The sequence below is a fragment of the Hippocampus zosterae genome, chromosome 2, assembly GCF_025434085.1.
Source record: "Hippocampus zosterae strain Florida chromosome 2, ASM2543408v3, whole genome shotgun sequence".
Classification (NCBI taxonomy): domain Eukaryota; kingdom Metazoa; phylum Chordata; class Actinopteri; order Syngnathiformes; family Syngnathidae; genus Hippocampus; species Hippocampus zosterae.
Genome location: NC_067452.1, coordinates 17,953,368 through 17,973,349, shown reverse-complemented (window position 1 = coordinate 17,973,349; position 19,982 = coordinate 17,953,368). Strand labels below are relative to the sequence as shown.

Genomic DNA, 19,982 nt, shown 5'->3' with positions numbered 1-19,982 from the left:
CACTTGCTCTTCCACGGCATCACCTCCTTGCGTGATCTTGTCCACATCAAGGTGATCAACCGTCATTCAACCTGCGACACGTACCACATGAGACATACCCACAATGTTTTGACTTCCAACATATTACGGTAGCCCGAATAAGACAAAATGCTTATCCCATTCGGGAATTCAAACTACAAGTCTAAGGTGCTGTGTAAATTGTGGCCTCCAGAGTAGAAGCAGTTTCGGAGTGTAGGCATAGTTCGCAAGCCGACTGCACGCTGTAACGGTAGAAATGGGCCAAGTAATTCTACTTTGGAAAGAACTCGCAATTGCGCTGGAGAGCCACTGATGGGCACGGAGACGATCAAGTTCTCACAGAGTGGGGGAGAGGGGTGACTCATGCCGTACGCCACAGTGCAACACTGGGCAAGGTTTTAATCAAGCTCTTAAAATGAGGAAACCTGAAATGCTGACAAACAGTTGAATGCAATAGCTCCTCATTTGAGTACCACAAACATGGAATATATTTTGAAACAAATTCACTTTACAGGGTCGTAAAGTCACGATAACGGGATAAGTGAAAAACGGAGGAAGACGGGATTGGGAGTGATGATAAACAGACGGAATTCTCCAGATTTTGTTGTTGTTATGTTGTTGTTGGGGCGGCCCGGTAGTCCAGTGTTAGCACGTCGGCTTCACAGTGCAGAGGTACCGGGTTCGATTCCAGCTCCGGCCTCCCTGTGTGGAGTTTGCATGTTCTCCCCGGGCCTGCGTGGGTTTTCTCCGGGTGCTCCGGTTTCCTCCCACATTCCAAAAACATGCGTGGCAGGCTGATTGAACACTCTAAATTGTCCCTAGGTGTGAGTGTGAGTGTGAGTGTGAGTGTGAGTGCGGGTGGTTGTTCGTTTCTGTGTGCCCTGCGATTGGCTGGCAACCGATTCTGGGTGTCCCCCGCCTACTGCCCGAAGACAGCTGGGATGGGCTCCAGCACCCCCCGCGACCCTAGTGAGGATCAAGCGGCTCGGAAGATGAATGAATGAATGAATGTTGTTGTTGGTTTACACGTGGAATATTTAGGTTTTTGAAGCCATTTCCTGTTACTTTGTGGAGCACCAGAGAGCCCTGCCATTAACAGACAGGATAATGTGCTACAAGACAACCGACGAATAACACAAAGAGAGAGGAATTTACAATCCTGACGTTCTCCATTTCCATCTGTGACATCATCTCAACCACAAACCCTCTTTTGTGTTTTGATACTGCCGTAATCTCCCTCGATTTCTTCTCCTTCATCAGTCGCTCGCTGCCCCTTCCTGTTTCTCTTCCCTTTTGTTTTCTCCGCCCGCTCCGAAGCCAACGGTTTTGCTTCTCATCTTCCCTCCTCCAATGGGGCCCATCTGCTTTCACGCCTCCTCCTCCTCCTGCATTTCTGCACTCGCCGTTGACGTGTAGAGGTGGGGAGGGTGCAGAGTCACAGTGGGATGCTGCTCACATCGGCGTTCACAAACGCTCCAACACAAAGACGCCTCGGTCTGGTTCCCTCTGATTCTTTTGCTTGCCCCCGTCCTTCTCCCTCCGGCACCCCTTCTCACCATTACCTCTACGCCACACGGAAGCCTAAACACATCTGAATTCCATTTTGTGTTTCGCGTCCCACGCCACACCCTTGGTGCTCAGGCTTAGTGCGAAGCGTGTGGATGCTACAGGTCATCTTGTCCATCAGACAGGAAGCAGGATGAAGAAAATCTGGTCAAAGAAGAGGTTTCAAGTAAGTCTGCTAGATAAATGAACAGAATGTTGTACTTATTGGACTGATTGTTGGTGAGCTTATTCTTTTTTTTTTTTAAATCATTTGGGATGTCTTGCCCCACCGTTTACCTAATAATGGGACAGAAACGTGTTTATTAGTGTTATACATTTTAGGTTGATTTCAGAAAAAAAGTACACAGAAGTGAATCCGTTTTTATCATAAGGCATCAATAAGGCAAGAATTAATTTCAGATGTGCCATGATGGTATCATATCAGGAATGTTTTCTATGGCATACTATATAATAAGGCATTCCTATAAGAGGCTAAAAGTGTGTCAGTAGGCTACGCTCACTGGTACTATCGTCATTATGCTGTGTTGATTTCAAGACTCTTTGTCCATTCTTTGGTCCAGTGGGGTTCTGGTTCCTAACACATTATTAGTTGCACCTGCTTCCTGCCTATCTGCCGATCAAGACGCGCCGCCAGGCAACAGTTGCCTCATGCCTCCCCCAAAAATAAATAAAAATAGTCAGCCAATGGGTGCATCAAGGAAATGTGGAGAGGGAATTGGTCTTTTTTGGGAGGGAGAAGGTGTGTGTGTGTGTGGGGGGGGGGGCTGCTTTTGTTACTTTCCATCCATTTCAGTGAGTCATGGTGGGTTGCTCTCCATGGTTCTGATTGACAGATTGTGGCCTGCTCACACACACACTAAAAACAAAAACGTTTCACAAACAACGCTTTACTATTGTGGTTTGCAGTGGCGTACAACTACTGCACTTCATCTCACTGAGAGCTTGAATCAGTATGGTCAGGTATTGCGCTAGACTACTGCAAACTGCAATTATTGATATTTAGAATTGATATCCTTGAAAATTCAGACTTTTTGTCACAGCTCTTTAATTGGATCTTTAGATTGCAAAGGTGTACCTGTCTAGTTAATGTACGAGTACAGATGAGCATCAAACCTAAATGTATACATACATACCACGAAGATGTGTCTTCATCAGGGTCATGGGCTTGTATGTCAATTTTAGTATTCGTCTCTTCCTCAGTAATTTGTGTCAGTCAAGATAAAGAGCTTAAATTAAGTTTCAATTACAATTTCAATCAATTCAATTTCAATTCAAAATCTAAGGTCATTTACAAGTAGATGTAGGGGAAATTCAGATGTACTTATCACAAAAGAAGAGCAAAACAATACCCAAAACACCTCAAATTAAGAAAGCAAACGCTAAAGGTTTGAAAACAAAAAAAGGCCGGCAGGCTAGGCATTATTTCTTGCTAAAGAAAAGACAATCAACCAATTTATACATCAATGTGAGAAAATGCTTTCCATCAACTTGATGATGCAGATTAGAATCCCAGTCTGTCACTTCAAACACGGCAACTATGCTGTGAAGCAGTATTACGATCTTCTCTCTACAACTAATTACATCAACATCCACTCGAGTTCTACTGATTATGTGACAGGTTCCGCTGGAATAATTAAAAACAAAAACAACAACCAAAAAAAGGGTTTTATAATTGTTTTCCGGTGAGTGGTAGTCACTCACTTTCCTGCACCCCGGAAGTATCCTGACACCTATTGCTTCCATTAAAAACATGAAATCGTCTCTATACCAAGCAACAAATTGTTTGTCGCTGCTGAATAACACCTGTTCTCTGTCTTGTTGCAGAGAAGCGGCTATTCCACACGGACATTTGGCAGATTCACGCATGGTGTGTTGTCATTATGAGCTTTCCTCACGCTCTTTGGCGTTATCGAGATTTGTCTACCAGCCTTGGAATCCTCCCAGTAATGACCATTGCTGCTGAACAATGTCGAGGTGTGCCTTTAACTGGCCATCAACAAGAGTGGCTCGTATGAGTGCACATCCACCCCCACGGTGCAAGAAGTTTGCCGTTTAGCTTCTGCCTAAAACGCTCACGTGAACAGCGTCTGGCTCCTTTTGGAAATTGTGTGGCTGATTGTGATTCAGTTTCTCTTGCTTCACTCCAAGTCATGATGATAGGATTTCGCCATCAGATCAATTGTGTGGTCATGACGCTCATGCCTGGAATTTAAGCTCTTAAACCCACTTTGATGCGGCTGGGTGGAATTGCATATTGCTACTGAAAAAAGACACTGATGTAGTGACTACTTTAATGCTGATTGATCTTGCAACGGCTTTCCTACCATTCGGCCAACCTGTTGGAATTATCTAATCAGGATCTGGCTTGATGGTGCGCAGCACAATGACGTGCGGCCAAGCGCTGTGACCAATAAACATTTGTGTCGGGCCAACCGCTGGTATAAAACCTCAAATGGGTACGAAGAGGATTGGTCGTGTAGGTGAGAGAGATGCTGGTTTCCATAGTAACGGTGCTCTCCCGTCTGCCCTCTCTTGCTGCCACTACGGAAGCGAAGTTTTCCGCTCCTGCCGAAAGCAAAGCTACGGTAAACCGACCTCTTTTGATTCATCACCCGACTTTTTTTTTTTTTAGTTTCCTTTCCTTCCTTCGTGGTTTAATCTCATTGCCTTGGAGATGTGATTTCACCCACATATGAGGTTTCAGGTAGCTGTCATATATCTTTTGATGTTCTCTTTTATGTCATTTGGTTGTGGTTTCCTTCACAAATCAACATTTTGGCTTTCCACAGACCACAATGTATGTACTTCTCAGGGTTTTTTTGTTTGTTTACATGGTAGTCTAAAGTGCTCATTTTGGTTAAAAAAAAACGCCAAACAAACATGGATTGATATGTCCCTCTTCTTTCCATGTAAGAGGCTTAGTTGGTTGTCGCACACTGGCTTTAACCCATTCAAAACTCACTTCCTTCTCCATCTCCTCTCTCTTGCCTCACCCACCATTTATGTATTTTGCTTATTTTCATTCCAGACTCTGAGGGCACAGAGGATGAGACCACCGAGCCCCAGATGGAACCCAAAGGAGGGCTGGGGAGACACCAAGACAAAACCGCCCGGGGAGGACCTTTAGGTATGGTATTTATGATTACATTTACAGCAAACGTGACTGATTGTATTAAACACTAATATACCCTTGACAGAAAAAGTCGAAGGCACTTTGAGAATAAAATTGTTTTGTAATTTCATACACTGTATTAACAAAAAGGTCAAATGTACAAGAAATCAACAAATAACCAAAATACAAATGAAATCGGAGTTGGTGGCTGAAGAGTTGATGACAAAAAATATATCCCAAGCAGGCAAAGAAAACCTGAAAGAAAATTAAAAAAAAAGATTGTCTTAAAAATGAATTATTGATTTTCAGCATCAAATCCCCTTTGTTTCAAAATAATTGGCTTACTTGAAAGACTCATAATAGGATATATTGCAAAATACAATTAAATTATTGACATGAAAATGAAAAAGAAACAAGTCATCAAACAGAATTAAACAACCCTTTCCCAAATCTTCTCACACTATTTTTTTCAAGCCAACTTTAATATATTTTATAATTTGGAGTCCACTTGTCACACACAGTTGTATTTGTGCAATTGCTCATCCACCGTTAACGTGTTGTGCAAACAAAATACCATAGTTGACATAAAATTAATTTGTCCATCCATTATCCGGAGTGTTTATCTTCTTGATGAATCTTGATTGATTGATGATCTACCAATAAAGTTGCTGCACATTGGAGTCAAACTGTGGTCCCAAGACTGGAGCCGATTAACATGATTTTGGTCTAAATCTGTTAAATGATGGTTGTTCTCCAACAAAGAGATTTGTTTATTGAGTAGCAGTAACTTCCTCAGGCTCTAATATTGAACATAAAGCATTTAATCAATGTAAGATTGAGTTGAAGCTGCTTGCCTTCACATTGCTCCAAACCCGGCAACAGCATGTCTCAATTTAGATCCCAAATATTGACGCCTCCCTCCTCCTCCACCACAAGGACACTTCCCTCACTTGCACTCTGTGTTGGTGCTTTCTGAGCTCCTGCGTTGGCGGACCTACACCCCACACATCCCCAAGAGAAACCGAACTGGAAGAATAGGAAGCAAATATGCAACGAGGGTGGGAGGAGGTGATCCATCATTTGTTCTCTTCAAGGAGTAGCTTGCAGGCGCCTCCACAGCACACAGTATGAACGCAAGAAGCGATTGTTTAGAAAAAAAATGCATCATGGGGTGACTATGAATCGCGAGTGAGGTGATTTTAATATGTATTCAAATCCAGTTACAGGAAATAATGGTACAGTAATCCCATTCATTCATTATTCTCTTCTGTGGTGTGGTTCCGGAGAACACTGAACCAGAAGAGGCTACGGGAAGGGCCCAGAACAACATTTCATATGAAGACATGGACAGTCTGGTGAAGTTAACGTGTCACAGGCTTGATGGAGTTCTTGGAAGTAATGATTATGCCACCAAATATTCAATGTTATTCACTTTAAGTTCATTTAAAACTTGGTGCTCTGTCCTGTGTTGTTTAAAACATCCGTATGTGAATACAACCGAACAAAAGTTGGAATTGTCATTTTGTTTTGGTCTGACCTGCATATTTTAATCAGAAACCCAAAAGTCTTCAGGAAACAACAAAAACAAGGGTTTTATTCACCGTGACGTTCAAATACCTTTTGAGGCTACGGTATGCTTGTGAAAACGATGGTAATTATCAATGTAGTGTAAATCCAAGATTCCGCCCCCTCTTTTGCTCCATCTAGGTGAGGGGGATCGGATGATGGAAAATAACTCCGATGCCTCTGCTCGCCGAGGTACCCTTCCAGGCTCCTATGATCCCGTCGTGGAACGAGAGCTCCGGATGCTGGGCTCCCGTCCTCCAGGGCCCAACATGGACCCTACAAACCCATCCAGGCAAGCTCTTGGCAGCGGTCCTGCGGAGGGCTCCCTGCCCGTTCGTCACCTGGGTGTTGAGCCGCTGATCCGAGCATCTCACGCTAACCTGGCGCGGCCCGTTCAGGGGTCAGAGGAAAGTGTTTCTGTCGGCAGCGACTACTACGGCAGTATGTTCAGCCTCTACCGGGGAAGAACATTTTCCATGCCCTTGTAGGAAAGTCCAAACTATCTGCAACCCCAAATTTAAAAAGACACCCAAGCCAAGATGTCATAAATAGATATCCACGTTAGCATTTACTGTGGATTTTTTTTTTAATAGACTTTGTTTTGGTGTCACACTTTCCTTTGGCTTGATGTTGCTGTGGGGAACATCTAACTCTGACCTGTTTCAAAGGCACTGACATATTTTATTGCACTGTGAGTGTACCTGATGCACGTTTTCTGGAGCATCACCTTTGGATGAACACTTTTTACGCTTGCAGTGGCATGCGTCGGATGCTGACCTTGATGAGCATGGACACAAATTTCAATGAATAACATGACATCTCTCTCTTTGGCATGTGTTTTTTTTTTGCCATTGTTACAGATCAGCTGTCACAACACATTTTACCGTCACTACACTCCATTTAGATTCAATTTCGGACAACTTCATGTTCCGCTCTCCATGTGGCAACTTCTGACTTTATGAGTTTGCCATCTGCATTTATTTGTTGTGCCCGAGAGCAGAAAAACTGCATATTAAGACAAAATGACATGGACATATATTTGATCCTTCCAAAGCTTCTGGCACTCGACAGAAGGTCTAACTTCCCACCTCATTTACCTGCAACCCACATCCTTCCAGGATTCAGAGTGATGAAGAATCACACGGGGGTCTCCCTTCTGCCCCCTCAACCTCTCCTCAGTCATTTCTCATCCCAAACACAAAGCACCATGGAGCCCCAAATCAAGACCAGGATAAACACAGACCTCAGCTTTCCCAGGCTGAGAGAGAGCAGGAATCCATTGTTCATAACAAGGTGGCAACCAAACTGACTTTTGCAGGGCCCAAGTGTTCTGACAAGACCAAGGCTCTTGAAGAGCGAAGGGCCAGTGTGGATCTGTCAGCACTTGGATCTACCTCAGAGTTGAATTACTCCAGAAAGAGAAATGACACCACACAAAAGCAAGCAGCCTTCAGGCAACGAGCCTCCTCTTTGGAGGACAAAATGAGCTACTCACAGCGTGTTCAGGGCTACCAAACCAAGTTCAGTGAAGAACTGGAAAGGATCAAAAACCTTGTTGTAGGAGTAAGCATGAGAAAGTCATTTTCAACTGAGCGGCTGTTAACAGGCAAGCTTGAGCCCACTGCCCCAAAAGTGGCTGCAAAGGAGCGAACAATGAAGGGAGCACAGGCAGAGGAGGCTGGTAGACCACAAACCTTAACGAAAGTTCCTGAAAAAGCTAAGCCGAGCCCAAAGGCACACTCGGAGTGTTACTCGTCACAAGAAAAAATGGGGAATATTAGAGTTACCATGGAGACAGCACTCGTTCACCAGTTGCCAGGGCAACCATTGCCAACAGCCACAAAGACCACACACAGCAGGTTTGGAGGGAATAATCTCTACTGATGAATGTGTTAAAGGCAAGGCTTAAACTATCAAATGATTCCATCCCTTTTGTGTTGAAACGCAGGAAACGCACACAGAAATCTCCCAACACTCTGGTTATCACCTCAGCAGAACACCAGTCTCCTCCAAGCAAGGAAAATGACAGATTCCCAAGTCCAACGGGGAAACACGAGTCCCCAGTCACAGTCAGGGAATCCGAGTCACAGTATCCGACAAAGCCTCCTCGCCTCAGCCCATCACCCACACCTTCCATCAGTCCACTTCTAAAGAGGAGGAAGGAGGAGAAAGTGGTCATTCCTACGATCCTGGTGGAAGATGAAACCGAAACTGAATGTGATGCAGCCCAAATGAGAACGAATGAAGTGAAACGTGGTGCTGCAGAAGGTAAATACCTCCTTTGTAACCATTGCTTTAAGATTTTTTTATGCTTGAGATGGAAAATTATTTTTAAATACTAGGGTATATGTGGATAAGCAATAAACAAAATCAATAGAAAATATGATTCACTTGTTGGTCCGAGGATATTCTGATGATGATGATGATGATGAAAATGAAGGTGCGTTCAAGATACCTCTTTAATGAGGAGATTGTGGCACAGCACAAGAGCACCAGAACTCCTTTGTATGTCTGAAGGGACAGGCCTGCTAAAGCACCATTCATCGTGGTGGCTGTTGCCTTGGCAACCCATTCATAGTTCAAAATCTGAGACCAAACTTCATCACAGGCCAAAGGCGACTGAGAAACTTCCAATCGAGGGAAGACTGTTAACTGAATGTGTTTAAATTTTGCATCCTCTCAGCTCATGCATGTTAAAGCTGTGTCTGCAAATGCAAACGGTGTCACCAGCAGCTTGGTCCTGCGTTGCCATATTAGGCCAGCCAGTCCACCTTGCCGGAGTATTTTTAGCCACCCTTTTCTTCAGGGTAAATGTGCTCCGCCTTGTGACCCTGTTTGAGCTTTTTATCTTGCTTGATGTTCTCCAGGCAGTGTGAGCTAAAATGATTTGCAGGAAGCAACCCGACTCATTGCCTTTTTTTTTCTAATCTCCGGCACACAACATCACGTGGATGTAGAACTGAGGCACCTGCGGACATCCATTGGGTGTTTCGAGGTCAATATCGTTTGTATGAAAGTCAGTGGCAGTGGGGGTGACAGGATGCCAGGAACATCAGATGTTTTATTTACGGGATGCAGGATCAGATATGTGCAGCAGCTTTATAAGAGTTGGCAGGGTTACGTCAACACCCCGAGGAGTGTTTATCCTCTGCAAATGGGGGTCGGAGAGTTGACTCTTGGTAGCTTATTGCATTTTGAGCGGATCTGAGTTGCTCTTTCTCGATTCCACTCTGATTTCCGCTATTATACAGTGGTCTACTTTACTTTTAAACTGTTACAAGTTATGGTGGTTGGGGGTTAGAATCTGGAGTTTACATGGACTGCCTGTGCTTGTGGCAGTTTTCCTCAAAACTCTGGTTGTCTAAGTGTGCAATGCAACCAGTCCAGGGTGTACCACACCTCTCGCCCGAAGTCAGCTGTGGTTCCAGCAAGCTTGCAATGCCAAGTAAGGATTAATAACTTAACAGTCTCTATTTAATTTTTTTCTCCCATGTCACTCACTGAGATGCATGAAGCAAATATTTATGCATCCATATTCTCAAATTTTGACTCAGGGTAAAATCACATGTTGATAAAAATATGATAGGCTAGCGTTTAGATATCTGCCGATGTGACGCCAGTGTAAGATCAAATACAGTCTGTCATTGCGAGCTGTTTGATGATATACTGTATACTGTACAGTGTAAATGGATGAACTGTGTGACGTACCCAAACATGGAGCCTGCAGTATATCAAAAGTACAGTAAAAGCTGGTTGTGGTAAGAGGGGCCATCCATTTTCTACACTGCTTACCCTGTGGAAGCAAGAGCCTTTATCAGTTCAACATGCTATGCAGCCAAACAATCATTCACATTCACTTTCACATAGTTGTTTCACAAGAAAAGAACTCAAGTTAATCAAAATACAGTAAATGTTTTGTAATGTTGAGGATAATTTTGGTTTGCTTATGTGTTGTCACTGACAGGTTTTCTGTATCACCATTGAGCTGTTTACTTGGGATTTATCATGAGGGTTGTTTTTCATGTTAAGTACCGAGATCACAGTGCACGAGAATTGGTGAGAGTGCCGGTTTTCCTCTATCAGGCTGTCAATTAATTCTGACGCAAAGGTCCGGACAGAGCCTCTGCTATGGAGCACTGGGAATAAGCAGGTTAATGAGTCAGAAATTAAGGGATTCCTTCATTATCTGCCATTTGCACAGAGCACATCACTCTCAAAGAAAAGCATGCAGATTGTTCCAACCCACAAGTTTACCAGGCCCTGCTGGTGCTGTCATATTTACAAACCACATAGCAAATAATTGACCAAATTGACCAAATTGACCTAATGTGTTTTCTGTTTATTATGTGTGAAAGGCTTAAAATGCAAACAGGATTCAAACGAGGCATCCTCTTTTTTTCCAGAGCAAAGTGGGAGACAAGATGAGGAGCACCTGAGTCCACAGGCATGCGTGATGGAACTCCATGGATGTGCTTCTCCTACGACTAAAAATGTCCATTTCAAGGAGCCTCCCTCTTTCCAGGTAGGGGCCTCTCAGAGGGGCCGTAATCACCAGGCAAATGTGTAAAGCTCTAAATGGTATGTTTTAAAAAGGTGGGGCCATGTGACCAGGCAGTGATTGAGGGCCAAGATGTTGTCATCTCGGTAAAAGTCACCGGGCAGCCCAAACCGATGATTTACTGGTGATATATTTTATTAACACAGTGGCCAGACATTTCCTCAGTTCAAAACCCTGCTCCAGACCATGTTAACATGTTTTTCCGACCCAGGCTGAAGGACAAGATCCCAGTCAAAACAGCAGGACGCTTCTCCATAAGGGAGAAGGAGGACGGGGCCAATGAGATCAAGATCATCTCAGCACAGAGGTCGGATTCCGGACTCTATGCCTGCAAGCTTGTCAATGAGAGAGGAACAAAGCAGGAAGAGTGCAGAGTTGAGGTCAAAAGTGAGCAATCCAAAGTCCGTGCTCATGGCTATGTGACCAATTTGTCTTTGTGTATGTCATGGTGTACATGTCTACGTCTGCGTAATATGTACTTGATCATCAGCTGCAGCACAGATGCACCTGAAAATTATCCGAGAGATCAAAGAGCTGATGGTGGAGGCCGGCGAGTCGGCCATGTTTGAATGTCACATCACAGGACCCCCAGATGTGGATGTGGATTGGCTGTCCAATGGGAAGCTGATCCAGCCAGCGCTGCTTAACTGCAAGATGCACTTTGATGGCCGGAGGTCAGTTCTTTCTTTTGTTTAATGCTTCGAATCTCATCAGATACTTTTGATAGTTTCGTTTATTACTACTAATAGTGTTTTACTTTTAGCCCAAGTATCTTGACTTGCATTAACTAATATTGAATAATTTCAAGTATTGGAAGTAAAAACCAAAGCATCTCTATTGAGTTAACTTGAGTTTCATCAAGTAGTCAAGTAGTTGAGTATCGCACTCGATAGCCGGGTCTTCACATTTACTGCACAGCATCCCTAAACAAGCTCATGATAATGACAAGAACCTGAAGGAATTGTCTTCACTTACTTAATATATGTACTGGTACAGTATGTACTTCTTCAGCTTGAATGGGAAGTTTTTACACTGTATAGAACATCAAAACAAAACCGTACAATGAATTTATACAGTCTTGTGCATCCATCCATCCATATTCTACCGCTTATCCGGGGCCGGGTCTCGGGGGCAACAGCTTCAGCAGGGAAGCCCAGACTTCCCTCTCCCTAGCTACTTCTTCCAGCTCTCCCCGGGGATCCCGAGGCGTTCCCAGGCCATCTGGGTGACATAGTCTCACCAGCGTGTCCTGGGTCTTCCTCGGGGTCTCCTCCCGGTGGGACGTGCCCGGAACACCTCACCAGGGAGTCATTCCAGAGGCATCCGAATCAGATGCCCAATCCGCCTCATCTGGCTCCTCTCGATGTGGAGGAGAAGCGATTCTCCCAGATGACCGAGCTTCTCACCTTATCTCTAAAGGAGAGCCCGGACACCCCAGCGGAGAAAACTCATTTCGGCCGCTTGTAGCCGGGATCTCGTTCTTTCGGTCACGACCCATAGCTCGTGACCAAAGATGAGGGTTGGAACGTAGATCGACCGGTAAATTGAGAGCTTCGCCCTTTGGCTCAGCTCCTTCTTTACCACGACAGATTGATACAACGTCCCCATCACAGCAGACGCTGTACCTATCCGCCCGTCGATCTCTCGCTCCCTCCTGCCCTCACTCGTGAACAAGACCCCAAGATACTTGAACTCCTCCACTTGGGGCAAGATCTCCTCCCCGACCCGGAGGGGGCACTCCACCCTTTTCCAACTGAGGACCATGGTTTCAGATTTGGAGGTGCTGATTTTCATCCCAACCGCTTCACACTCGGCTGCGAAACGCTCCAGCACCCCTGAATAGACCTTACCAGGGAGGCTGAGGAGTGTGATCCCTCTGTAGTTGGAACACACCCTCCGGTCCCCCTTTTTAAAAAGAGGGACTACCACCTCGGTCTGCCAATCCAGAGGCACTCTCCGCATTGACCATGCAATGTTGCAGAGGCGTGTCAACCAGGACAGCCCCACAACATCCAGAGCCTTGAGGAAATCCGGGCGGATCTCATCCACACCTGGGGCCTTGCCACCGAGGAGCTTTTTAACCACAAAGATAGGAAAGCCCACCTCAGGGTCCTCAGACTCTGCTTCCTCCAAGGAAGGCGTGTTGGTCGAGATGAGGAGGTCTTCGAAGTACTCTGCCCACCGGTTCACAACGTCCCGAGTCGAAGTCAGCAGCGCCCCATCCCCACTGTACATAGTGTGAGTGGTGCCCTGCTTCCCCCTCCTGAGACGTCGGATGGTGGACCAGAATTTCCTCGAAGCCGTCCGAAAGTCGGCTTCCATGGCCTCACCGAACTCTTCCCACGCTCGGGTTTTTGCCTCGGCGACCACTGAAGCTGTGTTCCGCTTGGCCAGTCGATACCCATCAGCTGCCTCTGGTGTCCCACAGGCCATAAAGGCTCGATAGGACTCCTTCTTCATCTTGACGGCATCCCTTAATGCTGGTGTCCACCAGCGAGTACGGGGGTTGCCGCCACGACAGGCACCAACCACCTGACGTCCACAACTCAGATTGGCCGCCTCAACAATAAAGGCATGGAACATGGTCCATTCAGAGTGAATGTCCCCCGCATCCCCGGGGATATGGGAAAAGCTCTGCCGGAGGTGGGAGTTGAAACTCTTTGTGACAGGGGATTCCGCCAGATGCTCCCAACAAACCCTCACAATACGTTTGGGTCTGCCAGGACGGACCGGCATCTTCCCCCACCATCGGAGCCTACTCACCACCAGGTGGTGATCAGTTGACAGCTCCGCCCCTCTATTCACCGAGTGTCCAAAACATGTGGCCGTAAATCCGATGATACAACCACAAAGTCGATCATCGAACTGCGGTCTCGGGTCTCCTGGTGCCAAGTGCACATATGGACATCCTTATGTTTGAACAAGGTGTTCGTTATGGACAATCCGTGACGAGCACAGAAGTTCAATAACAAAACACCACTCGAGTTCTGTTCGGGGGGGCGGGGGGGGGCGTTCCTCCCAATCACGCCCTTCCATGTCTCACTGTCATTGCCCACGTGAGCATTGAAGTCCTTCAGCAGAACAAGGGAGTCCCCAGCAGGAGTACTCTCCAGCACACCCTCCAAGGACTCCAAAAAGGGTGGGTATGCTGAGCTGCTGTTTGGTGCATATGCACAACAACGGTCAGGACCCGTCCCCCTACCCGAAGGCGGAAGGAGGCAACCCTCTCGTCTACCGGTGTGAACCCCAATGTACAGGCAATGAGTATGCCCACACCTGCTCTGCGCCTCTCACCGTGAGCAACTCCAGAGTGGAAGAGAGTCCAACCCCTCTCGAGAGAACTGGTACCAGAACCCAGGCTGTGTGGAGGCAAGTCCGACTTTATCCAGTTGGAACTTCTCTGCCTCACACACTAGCTCGGACTCTTTCCCTGCCAGAGATTTGACATTTCATGTCCCAAGAGCTAGCTTCTGTAGCCGAGGATCGGACCGCCAGGGTCCCCGCCTTTGGCTGCCGCCCAGCTCACATTGCACCCGACCCCTTTGACCCCTCCCATGGGTGGTGAGACCATGAGAAGGGGGACCCACGTTGCCTCTTCGGGCTTAGCCCGGCCGGGCCCCATGGGTGTAGGCCCGGCCACCAGGCGCTCGCCAACGAGCCCCACCTGCAGGCCTGGTTCCGGCGGGGGGCCCCGGTGACCCGCGTCTGGGCAAGGGAAACTTGGTGCCATTGATTTTATTGATCATACGGGGCTTGTGAGCCGTGATTTGTCTGGTCCCTCACCTAGGACCTGTTTGCCATGGGTGACCCTGCCAGGGTCAGAAAGCCCCAGACAACTTAGCTCATAGGATCATTGGGACACACAAACCCCTCCACCACGGTAAGGTGAGGGCTCACGCAGGGCTCACGGAAGTATAAATAAATAAGTGAAGTACGGATATGTGAAAATTTCACTTAAGTACATATCAATTGAGTATTTGTAGTTCATTGTATGGTTTTCTACTTTACTCTGTTTCCTTTCAGATGCCGCCTGCTGCTGAATTCAGTGCATGAGGATGACAGTGGGACATACACTTGCAAATTGAGCACAGCTAAAGGTGAACAACAGACCCGATTGGACTGATTCCTCACCTTGATGATGAGCAAACAAAAACAGTTGATTTTATATGTAGACGAGTTGACCTCCAGCGCAAACCTGAAGGTGACTCCCTCCAAGGAGCCGCTGTTCACCCGCAAGCTGGACATCCTCGAGGTCATTGCAGGTCGCACGGCCCGCTTGGACTGCAAGGTGAGCGGGTCACCGGCGCCACAAGTCACCTGGATGCACTTTGGTAGGGAAGCTCAACTGACTTGCTGCGTTTTCATGTTTCTAAAACAAGTTTTCCTCAAAGGAATGCCGTGTTTCTTCTATCTGTGCCTTCAGAGTCCACAGTGGAGGAGAGTGACAATGTGTGCATCCTCAGCGAGGGGGGGCGTCACTCGCTTGTCATAGCCAACGTCAGCAGTGACACAGAGGGCTTCTATACGGCCGTGGCTCAGAACATTTACGGGAAGGCTGATTGTACTGCGGAGCTTTACATACAAGAGCACAGGGCTGCAGTCTCTGCTCACATGTAAGACGTCAGGATCAAAGACTTTACGATACATGGTGATACCCAGCTACAGAGTAGCGATGTAATTAGCACAGCGTCTTTGCCTGCACTGCATTTAGAAATATCTCGCTGAAGACCGTCAAACAGAGATGTCCAATAGTGTCAGGTATGATTTTACTACAAAGGTTCCATAGACACCAACCCAATGACCTCAACAGGATGTCAAAATGCAGCAGATAAGCGAAGAAGCTGAAGGCTGACAATATAGTCAAGTCAGTAGACAGGTTATGATTAATATCAAGACCCTCGAGTTCTCAACTCAACTCAACTCAAATGTATTTATAGAGCACTTTCAAACAGCCATCGCTGCACATAAAGTGCTGTTGTGTTGTACTTCAATTTCTAACTTCCTAAATGTTTTTGGGATGATACGTAGTCAACCTTAATGTGACTTGCTCGTTATAGTTTGTTTATCCGTACATTGTTGGTAAGTTGGTTAGGTCAAATTTTCTATTCATGAGAAATGATGCAAGAATGACAACATAATTTTTTTGGCAGAGGAAAGAAAAAGGTAAAACAAACAGTCGACCTTTTACATTATCTGATCTGTTACCCTGCAGGTCCAAACTTGAGAAGATGCCATCCATCCCGGAGGAGCCAGAGCAGCTAGAGACTGAAGTGGTTAAGAGAACCATGCCAGACTTTGTCAAGCCTCTCACTGATTGTGAGGTGATTGAAGGCAAAGAGGCGGTGCTGAACTGCAAGGTGACGGGCCTGCCTTATCCCACCATCACCTGGTACCACAATGGAAAGCGCATTGAGAGCAGCGAGGAGCGCCAAATGACCCAAAGTAAGACCAGACTCAACAGGCGATGACCCATTTGAGTGCAAGACAGCAAATAAGAACGGTGTCTGTCTCCTTCAGACAGAGATTTGCACAGTCTGGTCATTCAGACTGCTTGTAATGCTGATGGTGGAGTCTACAAGGCTGTGATTGCAAACAAAGTTGGCAAAGCAGCCTGCTATGCACATTTATATGTTTCAGGTAGCCTGTGCTCCCGAACAGTCAATACATTTTTTTTGGTTCCTTTGACAAAATGTGCAACAATCTTTTTGTACTTTTTGTACAGATATTGTTCCAGATCCACCTGATGGCCCCCCGGTCATTGAGGCCATCACAGGAAAAACTATAAGTCTCAGCTGGAACCAATCAAAGAGATTAAATCCGTTTTATGGTTGAGTACTTTTTCCCTCATTTTTGTGAAAGTCTGTGATTGGTTGTTTTAATCCGTGAATTTGTTAAATAATGCCGGTAGTTGTGATTCTGTGCGATCTAGATACAGTTGTTGAATCCAGCCAATGAGTTCTAAGAATTTTGCCAGTAACTCATAAAAGGCCTTGGCAGAGTTGGATGGTCTCTTTGGTGCTGTGTGGTTTCATGCTTTTCTTGTTTCATTGCAGATTCAGGCTCCTTGTCATATGTGCTCCAGCAGCAAGCCCTGGGCTCCATCCAGTGGTCCACCGTGGCATCCAACTTGAGGGAAACCAGCTACACCATTACCGGCCTTTCCAAGGGGGTCCGCTATGCTTTCAGGGTCCTGACGTCCACCGGCAAGACACTTAGTAGGCCTTCACCATTCACAGATCTGGTCCAGCTCCAAGACAGTGGTATGAAGGGTCCCACATTTTTAAATACATCGTCTCACAAGTGCAAAACCTCCCTCTGAGTTAAATTTTTTCCCACAGAAATTGTGTATCAATGCATGAATATATATATATCAATGCATGAATATATATATATATATATATATATATATATATATATATATATATATATATATATATATATATATATATATATATATATATATAATATATATATATTTTTTTCAATTTAGACAGATAGGACGAGTTCATATAATGCAAACATTCCCTCTTGGGATTATACCATTCATTCATTCATTCATTCATCTTCCGTACCGCTTGATCCTCACTAGGCGGGGGGTGCTGGAGCCCATCCCAGCTGTCTCCGGGCAGCAGGCGGGGGACACCCTGAATCGGTTGCCAGCCATCCACAGGGCACACATAGACGAACAACCATCCACGCTCACACTCACACCTAGGGACAATTTAGAGTGTTCAATCAGCCTGCCACGCATGTTTTTGGAACGTGGGAGGAAACCGGAGCACCCGGAGAAAACCCACTCAGGCCCGGGGAGAACATGCAAACTCCACACAGGGAGGCCGGAGCTGGATTCGAACCCGGTACCTCTGCACTGTGAAGCCGACGTGCTAACCACTGGACTACCGGGCCGCCGGGGTTATACCACCACATTAAAAATAATACTCATAAAAAATAACATCCCTGCTTTGCTCTTTTTCATAACTAATAATTGATTGAAAACATGATTACCACACACATCCCAAAATCGCATGTTTATTCTTAGTTTATGTTTTAATTTGGTGAGCAATGTTGCTCCATGCAGGCAGACAGAAGAGATGGAGCAATTGTATGAAAACATGAAGAAAAATGAAGTCTCTTTGCAGCTTATGGCATTTGTACTGAGTGCTTGCTGAACAGCATTCACACAAAGCACATCTTTGTATAGGACCTTATTTGAGGAAAGCACCAGTCATCATCGACATACCTGACATTGTGTACGTGGTTGAGAATCAACCCGTAATCATCACCGTCACCCTGAACCATGTGCACGCCACAGTCACTTGGAAAAGGTAATTATTTACTTTTCATCTCTCCAGTCACTTACATCAACATACTGCACGATGTTGCTTCTGTGTTCACCAGAAGAGGCGTGGCATTGGTCAACAAACCAGGGGTGTGCGAGATGAGCATGCCGGATGATGATCAACACTCCCTGAAGCTTCAGCGTGTTGGAGCCTTGGACGTTGGCCAGCTCGTGGTAATGGCCAGCAACCAGTTTGGCAGCGACCTCTGCACACTGCAGCTGGTCATGGCAGGTTGGACCACGGCAGATTTGGTTTCCTTCGTGCAATGCGACAAAGTAATTTTTTAAAAACCCATTCCACAGTGCCACCGAAGTTTGAAACCATCATGGAGGATGTGGACGTTTGTGCTGGAGAAACATCCCGTCTTGCTGTTGTGGTCGAAGGGAAACCAGATCCAGATATTCTGTGGTTCAAGGTAGCTATTTCAAGAGTTGCATTCCTATAAGTCAAGTCAGCTCTGAATATTTGATGAGGTTGTTGAAATTTTTCACAGGATGATCTGCTTCTCTCAGAGGGCAGCCACTTTACTTTTGTGTATGATGACCCAGAGTATTCTCTTGTGATCCTCAATGCCCGTCCTGAACATTCTGGGGTGTACACGTGCACGGCAAAGAACCTGGCCGCGTCCAACTCCTGCAAAGCTGAACTGACTGTTCACACAGGTCGGTGCTTAACATGGGAATCAAAAAACACGCTCCAGGTTGACCAAGTTTCTCTCTTTTTTTCCCCTTTTTATTTAATTATTATTTGTTATATCCAGGCGGTAAAACAGATATTTGTAAAAGTGTGCATGATCTCTACAGAGCAAAAAGAGGACAAAGAGCCAATGGAAGATGAGGGAACCATTCTCAGGAAGATGCGACGCTTGACAGACTACTATGACCTCCACAAAGAGATAGGCAGGTATGTGTGTCCATGCTTGTGAGTGATAAGGCCAAGCAAGTTGCACCTTTTCTAAACTGAAGGCACAGTCACGACTAAAACTAATGACCGCAGAACAGCAAAAAATACCCCTCAGTAGAGCACTGACCGATACCCAAGGGGGAACTGTTAACTAATGTGAGCATAAGATGCAGCCAAATGTGCATGTTGTGTGTCACAGGGGGACCTATTCCTATGTAAAACGGGTGACTCAAAAGAACGGTAAAAAGGGTTTTGCTGCCAAGTTCACATCTGCTCGTGGAAAAAGGAAAGCCTTGGCCTTGCGAGAAATGGAGCTGCTGTCTGAGCTGGACCATGAGAGGATCATCTTCTTCCATGATGCCTTTGAGAAAAATAATTTGGTGGTGCTGATAACGACATTGTATCCTTTGTTTGTGCAGCTATACAGTATCTAAGAGCAGACATTTACTGTATATCTTGTACTGTTCTTCATGTACTTCAGAGTGAGTTGACAAATAACTTAAATTTATCTCAAAAACACTAAAGATCCAATCCATGAATTCTAATGTCTTCATGTACAGTCCCACATATTCCCTTAGAGTCATTTCTGAGTGGAAATAACAAAATTTTTAGAAAATTATGTGTATTGGGGTGATTATCTGAAGGATTGTGCAGTCTGTTTTTCTTCAGCTGTGGGTTAAAGGTGTCACGAGGAGATGTTAGAACGAATGTGCAGAAGAACTACAGTCACAGAGCTGGAAGTGGGTTGGGTTCTGCTTTCCCCAATGGACTCCCGTCACATGATCTAGACATCATCACGTCATCATTTGTGCATCTCCACAGATTCGTCAAATTGTTCAGCAAGTGCTGGAAGGCCTTCGCTACCTTCATGAGAAAGGCATCGCCCATCTTGACATAAAGGTAACCGCGAGTCTTCACG

At 45.8% G+C, this 19,982-nt stretch overlaps 1 protein-coding gene across 9 annotated transcripts in view; it reads left to right on the top strand.

Annotated features, from left to right (window-relative positions):
* spega (striated muscle enriched protein kinase a) overlaps positions 1-19,982 on the top strand; it is a 42,346-nt gene that overhangs the window by 9,245 nt on the left and 13,119 nt on the right. For 2 of the 9 annotated variants that reach the window (XM_052057652.1, XM_052057655.1), the window contains 22 exons: positions 4,613-4,711; positions 6,404-6,554; positions 8,211-8,530; positions 10,666-10,784; positions 10,856-10,944; positions 11,032-11,207; positions 11,311-11,494; positions 14,844-14,917; positions 14,993-15,151; positions 15,244-15,433; positions 16,033-16,262; positions 16,338-16,457; positions 16,543-16,647; positions 16,874-17,080; positions 18,022-18,145; positions 18,219-18,391; positions 18,463-18,575; positions 18,654-18,822; positions 18,964-19,063; positions 19,263-19,463; positions 19,746-19,803; positions 19,886-19,963. In XM_052057652.1, coding sequence (XP_051913612.1) covers positions 4,613-4,711; positions 6,404-6,554; positions 8,211-8,530; positions 10,666-10,784; positions 10,856-10,944; positions 11,032-11,207; positions 11,311-11,494; positions 14,844-14,917; positions 14,993-15,151; positions 15,244-15,433; positions 16,033-16,262; positions 16,338-16,457; positions 16,543-16,647; positions 16,874-17,080; positions 18,022-18,145; positions 18,219-18,391; positions 18,463-18,575; positions 18,654-18,822; positions 18,964-19,063; positions 19,263-19,463; positions 19,746-19,803; positions 19,886-19,963 — 3,239 coding nt within the window. Of the gene's footprint in view, positions 1-1,181; positions 1,751-3,408; positions 3,452-3,559; positions 4,170-4,612; positions 4,712-6,403; positions 6,555-8,210; positions 8,531-10,665; positions 10,785-10,855; positions 10,945-11,031; positions 11,222-11,310; positions 11,495-14,843; positions 14,918-14,992; positions 15,152-15,243; positions 15,434-16,032; positions 16,263-16,337; positions 16,458-16,542; positions 16,648-16,873; positions 17,081-18,021; positions 18,146-18,218; positions 18,392-18,462; positions 18,576-18,653; positions 18,823-18,963; positions 19,064-19,262; positions 19,464-19,745; positions 19,804-19,885; positions 19,964-19,982 lie in introns of those variants that run through there. The other 7 variants (XM_052057654.1, XM_052057657.1, XM_052057659.1 and 4 more) reach the window with 7 other exon arrangements.